At 41.1% G+C, this 7,129-nt stretch overlaps 1 protein-coding gene across 4 annotated transcripts in view; it reads left to right on the plus strand.

Moving 5' to 3' along the window:
• Nucleotides 1-6,573, plus strand: part of col7a1l (collagen type VII alpha 1-like) — a 58,759-nt gene extending 52,186 nt beyond the window's left edge. For 3 of the 4 annotated variants that reach the window (XM_064342643.1, XM_064342647.1, XM_064342645.1), the window contains 16 exons: nucleotides 757-819; nucleotides 914-952; nucleotides 1,525-1,578; nucleotides 2,165-2,197; nucleotides 2,696-2,761; nucleotides 3,032-3,076; nucleotides 3,326-3,361; nucleotides 3,905-3,931; nucleotides 4,287-4,370; nucleotides 4,693-4,755; nucleotides 5,037-5,054; nucleotides 5,146-5,172; nucleotides 5,305-5,343; nucleotides 5,460-5,495; nucleotides 5,587-5,721; nucleotides 6,210-6,573. In XM_064342643.1, coding sequence (XP_064198713.1) covers nucleotides 757-819; nucleotides 914-952; nucleotides 1,525-1,578; nucleotides 2,165-2,197; nucleotides 2,696-2,761; nucleotides 3,032-3,076; nucleotides 3,326-3,361; nucleotides 3,905-3,931; nucleotides 4,287-4,370; nucleotides 4,693-4,755; nucleotides 5,037-5,054; nucleotides 5,146-5,172; nucleotides 5,305-5,343; nucleotides 5,460-5,495; nucleotides 5,587-5,721; nucleotides 6,210-6,302 — 858 coding nt within the window. In that variant the 3' untranslated portion in view covers nucleotides 6,303-6,573. The remainder of the gene's footprint in view (nucleotides 1-756; nucleotides 820-913; nucleotides 953-1,524; nucleotides 1,579-2,164; nucleotides 2,198-2,695; nucleotides 2,762-3,031; nucleotides 3,077-3,325; nucleotides 3,362-3,904; nucleotides 3,932-4,286; nucleotides 4,371-4,692; nucleotides 4,756-5,036; nucleotides 5,055-5,145; nucleotides 5,173-5,304; nucleotides 5,344-5,459; nucleotides 5,496-5,586; nucleotides 5,722-6,209) is intronic. The other variant, XM_064342646.1, reaches the window with a different exon arrangement.
• The last annotated feature ends 556 nt before the right edge of the window (nucleotides 6,574-7,129 follow it).

Consider the following 7,129-nt stretch of genomic DNA (forward strand, 5'->3'; position numbering starts at 1 on the left):
CCAGCAATTATCTCTGAGCTACGTACTATATGTGCCAGGCATCAGCTGGGACTCTGTGAAGGCTCTATATATTACTCACTGTCATTCGACTTCTTGTAGCATGTGTGTGTTTATTAATACAGTCATTTCTGAATGGTTTAAACAACTATTCTAACCTTCTACCAAGATAATCAGCTTCTTTGCTGCAACAATGGCAATAACCACATCAAAAACATGGGTCAAATACTCAATTTATAACCCTTTAGACCCCAGTAAAATTACTGCAGATGTCAATTTCAAAAGAAATGTATATTTTAACCCATATTCAAAACTAGGTTTTTCTTCACTGCGATCTATTTGGATGCCAGTAATATTGTAAAACAAAATTAACTAACTGCCCAGAACTAAATTAAACTAAGCATGAAGTCATGTCTTGATATACTTAAATTACTGAATAAGAGGCATTAGTAACCGTTCTCTGCATTTATCTGACCTCAAAATCTTGAACAACTAACAACCTACCTTTCTTTCCTGGTCATGAAAACGCAACTTTCTTTGAACTTGTGCCTGCGTATGTATCTGTAGATCTCTCTGTTCCTGAATATGCACTTACTGAATATGTGTGCATGCGCAAATGTGTCTACGTGTTTTTGTGTGTGTGTGCTCGATTGACGTTTGTGCTCATTTGCGTGTACGTGCGGTTTTTGCGTTTGCGCTTGTGTGCGTTCGGGACGCTGTGCGATCACACTCACGCGGCGTGCTCTGCGTTTTTTTAAGGGGGAGCGTGGAGAACCAGGCCGACCGGGATCCAAAGGGGAGGGCGGGCCTCCTGGCCCAAGAGTGAGTGCTACGGCAGCATGTGCATGCGAATGGAGACCAAGGTCATGGGTCATGATGTGACCACAAAATTGTTGAATGTGTGTGTCTCTTACAGGGGCCTGAAGGAAAGCCGGGGCCCCCAGGAGGTGGGACGGTATGTCAATATTTAAATTTGACTCCACTGAGAGACATGGTGAATGTACCATTATCTATGGAACTTCAAGGCTTCCCACCAAAACCGCCTGTAACACCCAAATTCATTTTGGGGTGAATAATCCCCCAATAAGTTAAAACAAAGAGCAACGAATGCCCGCTCACAAAAATGTATTTGTTTTTGAGAAGCTGAAAACAAACATATACTATGCTGTATGTAGATAACATGCAAAAACATGTTAATCCAGCACAGGTGGCCTGGACTAAATATAGTATTTTAAAACCATATTGCATGGTTTTAATGTCTGGATACTGCTTTATATGCTGAAATGGTTTTTTATATTTGATAATATTTCAATACTTTCAAGTAATATTTGTTTTTGGACAAATATTTGAATATTTAAAAAATATATTATTTGAATACTTTTGGAAGAGTTGATTTTCACATATTTGAAATGCTAATATTTTTGGCCCTGGACTGCCCACAGCAACATACTCTATGAAAATATGTCCCTTTGCTGACCCATGTGCTTAATCATTATTCATATAATACAATGTGTTCGTATGACACAGGGAGGATCTTCAAAATCAGGGAGGGATGGTGTCGATGGTCAGCCAGGACCCAAGGTGAGGTCACTTCCTGTCAAAAGGGACACATAGCCACTAAGCCATCTTCTAAAAAAATTAATAACATTTGGCAGTCTAGTCATTTTATGGCTTGAGATACCTCAAAAAAAGAATTCTGTGTACATCTGTGCCACAGCAGATCCTACATTTTGCTCTGATTGCACTAGATTGGTCCGTTAGAGTGTCTCTGTTACTCTGTGAGTCTAAATTAAAGTCCTCTCTCTCTTTTTGAGAGACCAGGGGAGGACAATTCTATTTCTGGAAGACCGGCATGGTTTAATGTGGTGCAGGTTTTCATTTCTACCAATTACCCGAGATAAATGAACTAATTATCTCTTAAACATCAATGCTGGCTCAGTCATAGATTAGACCCACAGTAAAACATTTCATATAGAAACAGTTATGAGCGGTGAAAATTGTCAGATCACACGTACGATTGGGATAATGAAATTATGACGAGCAGAAGTTGACACGAAATCCAGAAATAGATATGACCCTCCTTGCCCATCTCTGCACTAGATTATGCTTATGTAATTTCAATTTTATTTATGTGTGTAATTTATTTTTGTTTTGTTTTTGTTACCAGGGTGACAAGGGAATCAAAGGAGAAGCGGGCCTTGTGAGTACTCTCTCCTGTGGAAGCCTAAATCTTTCCCATGATTGTAACTTCAAGTTCAAGAAGCTCATTTTTCAATTGAAAAAGCCGGCTTGTAAGAACTAACAAAATGTGAAAGGGATAAATCAAGCTGCAGGAGGATGTCCTACACCAGGGATGTCCATTCTTATCCAAAAAACGGATGCAGGTTTTTGATTTGGACCAGCACTATGACACCTGATCCAACTAATTAACTAACCATGGTTTTCAATCAAGTCAAGACCCAGGTACGGTAAGTAGAATCAAGTGTTTTAATGCTGGGCTAAATCAAAAACCTGCAGCCACACCAGCCCGTTTTGGATAAGATTGGACACCTCTGTCCTATCCCATGGCCCATAGCTTCTCACTGCGGGCAGTTGCAGTGGAGTGGACTGTCCACGCCGTGCTCGATCTCAGCCTGTAGTGCTTTTACAGTGGGCTGTAGCATTGCTAATGCTGCGTTTGGTGTCTTTTCTTTTACAGAAAGGGGAGAAGGGAGACCCAGGGCGTGTGGGGATAGCTGGGATGCCCGGACTGCCTGGCACTCCGGTGAGTTCGACTGCCATCTCCGCCATTTTAAGCTCCTTTCTGACCACACATGAAATAACAAGTTCTACTCACGCTTATAATATGAGATTTGCTGAACATGACTGGCAAACTGTTTTTTTGATTAGGTGTACAATGCGCCTGCAGGTAGCTGGAGGCAGAGTCTGCATTGTTATCTGTTGAGTTTTTTTTTTTAAATAATATAATTCCAGGATGTGATACTGTCCTGCTTAATTCTTAACTGTTATTCTCGCTCTGCTTTGTGATACATAGGGCAGACCTGGCATTGATGGAAAACGAGGAGTCGCTGGAAAAGACGTAAAAGAATCCCTCCATAATTATATGCACCATTTTGTTTTTTAACTTAGTGTACATCTAAATGCAAATGTTCATTTTTTTCACAATCATGCACGTACTCTGAAAATGCACTTGCATTTAAGTTGTGAGTCGAAACTAAGGACACATGAAAAGCAGGCCACGGTCTCGGACAGCACAGCATGCTGTGCCGTGAGAAGAATGGATGAAGCAGCATCTGAGGCTGTCTCTCTTGTGTCTCACTTCTCTCAGGGTGAAGCTGGACTGCGTGGTGTTGAGGGGAAGAAGGTATAATCCTGTACACTGTTTGTGCATTGGGGCGAATGCCCTCCTCTTCCTCGGTTTGTTATCGCTCATACACATCGGTGGAAACACAGTAGCTCGGATCTAGTAAATTTTCATTGCATCTCAAATGCTAAATTAACGCTTTTACTGTTGATTCAGTATTGGGGCATTATATACATGATGGAAACTCTCCAGTTGAAAAAATAACATTGGGACCTGCAAATACTGTTTGATTAATGAACTACAGCCTTGCTCAATTAAATAGTTTTTTAAAAAGTTTTCTGATATGGCAGTTGAGATGAGAAATACTTCTGTAGGAATTTACCAAAATAAATGTGTTGACTGCGTTGCAATGTTTTTGGCTGGACCGCAACAGCGGGGCCTGCCCTATGAACGTGAATGTCTGTGACCGACTGAGTGACTGAGTGATGAAGTTACACCATTGGTCGGCCGAGTTATGAAGTTACACCGTTGGTCGGCCAGATGAAATGTGTTAGGTCCAGCCATATACTAGGTTTTGACCTGGTCTTGTTTGTTTTTGTACAGGGTGATAAAGGACAACCAGGAAATGACGTAAGTGGTGATTGTAAATCCTGCTCCCTAATGAACTTCTCAGTGCTCAGGTTTACAGAAAGCACACTGACCAAACACTCTATGGTCTATGGAAAGCACACTGATGTGGTGCTCAGATATACTGTATATATAAAGAGCACAATAACTTCAGAGAAAAATATTGTTTTCCTGTTTCCAGTTTACTCCTATTCTGTGAATCATCAGCAGATACTTTCATTTGTAAAGTTAACACACTCAGTGACTAAAATAAAACATAAACTGCCAAAATAAGTCCTTATCTGTGTTTCTGAGAGAACTACACCATGCTTCTGCAGGAGTAACAGAGTTTGTGCGTGTTTCTCTCCTGGGAATACAGGGGATTAAAGGGGAACAGGGTGCTCCTGGTCTTCCCGGTCATCCCGTTCTGGTGAACCTTTCCACAGTCCTCTCCCCCGAGGAGGTAAGAGCTCTTCCTGTCTTGCTGAAGGACTTCCTGTTTTCAGTTAACGCGCTCCTGGTAGTCTTCTGCTAGACCCACAGCATCTATATCAACAAAATACACTTCCTGAAAATATGGAAGCACATTCTTTGTTAAGACTAAAGAAAACTGAAAATTTAAACTCAGAATTCCCTTTTAATAATAAAGCTGGTATGATCAACTAAAAAGTAGTGGTATGTGTTTTCAGTATGTGCCATTTTATTGTTCCGTCCCCTTTCTCAGTTTAATTAAAAAACATGCACAAAAAAAAAGAACCCGTTTGTATGGATTTGGTTTATTTCAGGGCACCAAACTGGAGGACATGAGGGAGCTCTTCCCCCTGCCAATGGGGCCCCCTGGAGTAATGGTGAGTGGACGGGACATTCTGCTAATAACTGCATGCCAGAGAGTCTGCCTGCTAGCTGACCACTGTGTCACCCAACAACATGAGCATGGTATGCTGCCTGGGTATGTTTTCCGTCAGGGATGCATGCTGTTCAGAAATCTCAGCCTCACGCGCATACACAATCATCACTTAACAGATAGGTCGCAGTCAGTAAGTGGGGGGGTCACAGGTTTGTTGGTTCCCCCACATGCATTCACGATGCATGTTCCTTTGTCTGCTCCTGTCCTGTTTGTATGTTACAGGGTCCTCCGGGTTCGAAGGTAAGTCGTGTTCCTGTCGCTTTAAGAGAACCAGAGGTCATCTGTGTTCTGGCCGATCTTCTGATGTAGCTCCTTTTTTCTCTCTTTACAGGGCCAGAAAGGTGAAAAAGGCGAAAAGGTAGAGTGCATTTTGTCATTTAAAAAAATACAGATTTGAAATATGTCCATTCAAGCATTTTTAGAGTCAACTAATACTTTGCTTGGTCATGCTAAAACTGTATGTGAAACTAGAGTGTTTATTTCATTACAGGGCGATACTGGTCTGCCTGGAAAATCAGCTGAGATGAAGGTAAAAATTTAATTAAAAAGATAAAATGTACGCACATATATATTTTATGAAAGACTATGATTTTATCATAAATTCATAACCTGACCAGTGCTTCATATTCCTCCTCGATTACCCAGGACATTGAAGTATTATTTGAATCTTATGGCATCAGGGTAAGAACCCTCTTATTCTGTCTGTTATGACTACGTGAGTCTATTCAGAAAGTACGTTTACAGATGTTCAATATAAAACTCTGTTTCCCAGCTGCCCCTGCTGAAGGCACTGATTGACAGGTTACTGCAGGATGGCATGGAGGATCTGCTAAATGTGATCACCAGCTCAAAGAGACAAAAGAGTGACAGGAAGGAGCATGACTACAACGTCATCAGTGAATACACGGTGAGCGTGCTCATCACTCCATACCTATATATACAACTGCTCTCAGTGATTCCCTTACAATTCTATGCTACAGTAAGGACACATGTTTGTCTTTCATAATTGCAACTTCAAGAGTGAATCATGAATTGTAATGCTTACTTGCATTACCCTGGCTTTATTTTCATAAACAAAATTTTTATTTTTATTTTGTTGCTATAAATCTTTTCAAAAGTTTTTAATCAACACTCAAAAAAGCGATAAGTTATTTTATTAGAGAACTAAAAGAACTCTTTTGACATCAGTTTTGAAAGACATAGCAGAATAATAACTTGTTTGTAGTTCATAACTGTTAACAAAAATGTCACCTGCCTTGCTTTCTTAAAAATAGAATCATTATGAGCTTTAAGTTCAAATATCATAAAGAACAAAAATAGGATCTCTTTAGGACATTTTTACATTTACATCCGTGCACCATAAAGCCAGGGCTGACATACTGCTTTTGTACACAGAGTTCTGTGAAGTACGACATCGCAGGTGAACCGCTGGGTGTAATCGATGAAGAGACTGAGGAACAGGTATGTGTGTCCCGCTCCACCGTATGAACCCGAGTGTTTGCATAGTCTAAAGTCAAACTCACGCTTCCCTACGCACATATCAGCGACTGAAAGAAATAACATGACCAGTTAACATGCGTACCCCAGAATGTGTCAGCGTAAGCTCAAAGTTTACATCCAGAAGAGGAAAGTGTGACACTTTCGTGTGTAACATTTGGTCCCAGCACGAGTCTGATTTACTGGACCATCGGGGCTGGTTAATATTTAATCGTAACCGTGATCCGTGCCCAGATGCTGCTTTAACTAGATGGCTGCTTGTAAAGATGTTATGTGTGTGTTTCACTGTTAGGCTCGTGAGAGAGAGGCACTTGGGGTGTTTCCGCGACATCAGGGACGGCGGGACGCCAAGGTGATTGGCAGAGGGAGGAATCTCGCTTCCTCAAGCCAACGATTCAATCTTCAGAGTGATCGTGCGGTATAGATAGTTTATTTTTAGTGGTGGTTTTGTTCGGGTTGCAACCTTCTAGGCTACTGGACTCTAATAACGTCTCTGAGGTCCATGTGATTACACTCTGGCCTTGGCTGCAGCAGCGTCTTTTCTTGGATCGTTTCTTGGCTGAGAGTTCCTACTGCTATCTTATGGTTAAGAAGGAAGATGCATGATTGTAGGCTGAAAAAATGACATTATGGTGTTGTCACGCTGCCATCCCGTGTTGGCGCAGGTTGACACTAACCGATATTATGTGAGGGGGGAATCTTTACATTTCAGCATTACTCCAAATCTTAGACAGTTCAACCAGTGCAGGGTTATTGATTGTTTTTGTTTTGTGTTTGCTACTATTCTGAGTGGTTGCTAACTTCATAAATCTTCAACT

This window comes from Anguilla rostrata, chromosome 7 (genome assembly GCF_018555375.3).
Source record: "Anguilla rostrata isolate EN2019 chromosome 7, ASM1855537v3, whole genome shotgun sequence".
Classification (NCBI taxonomy): domain Eukaryota; kingdom Metazoa; phylum Chordata; class Actinopteri; order Anguilliformes; family Anguillidae; genus Anguilla; species Anguilla rostrata.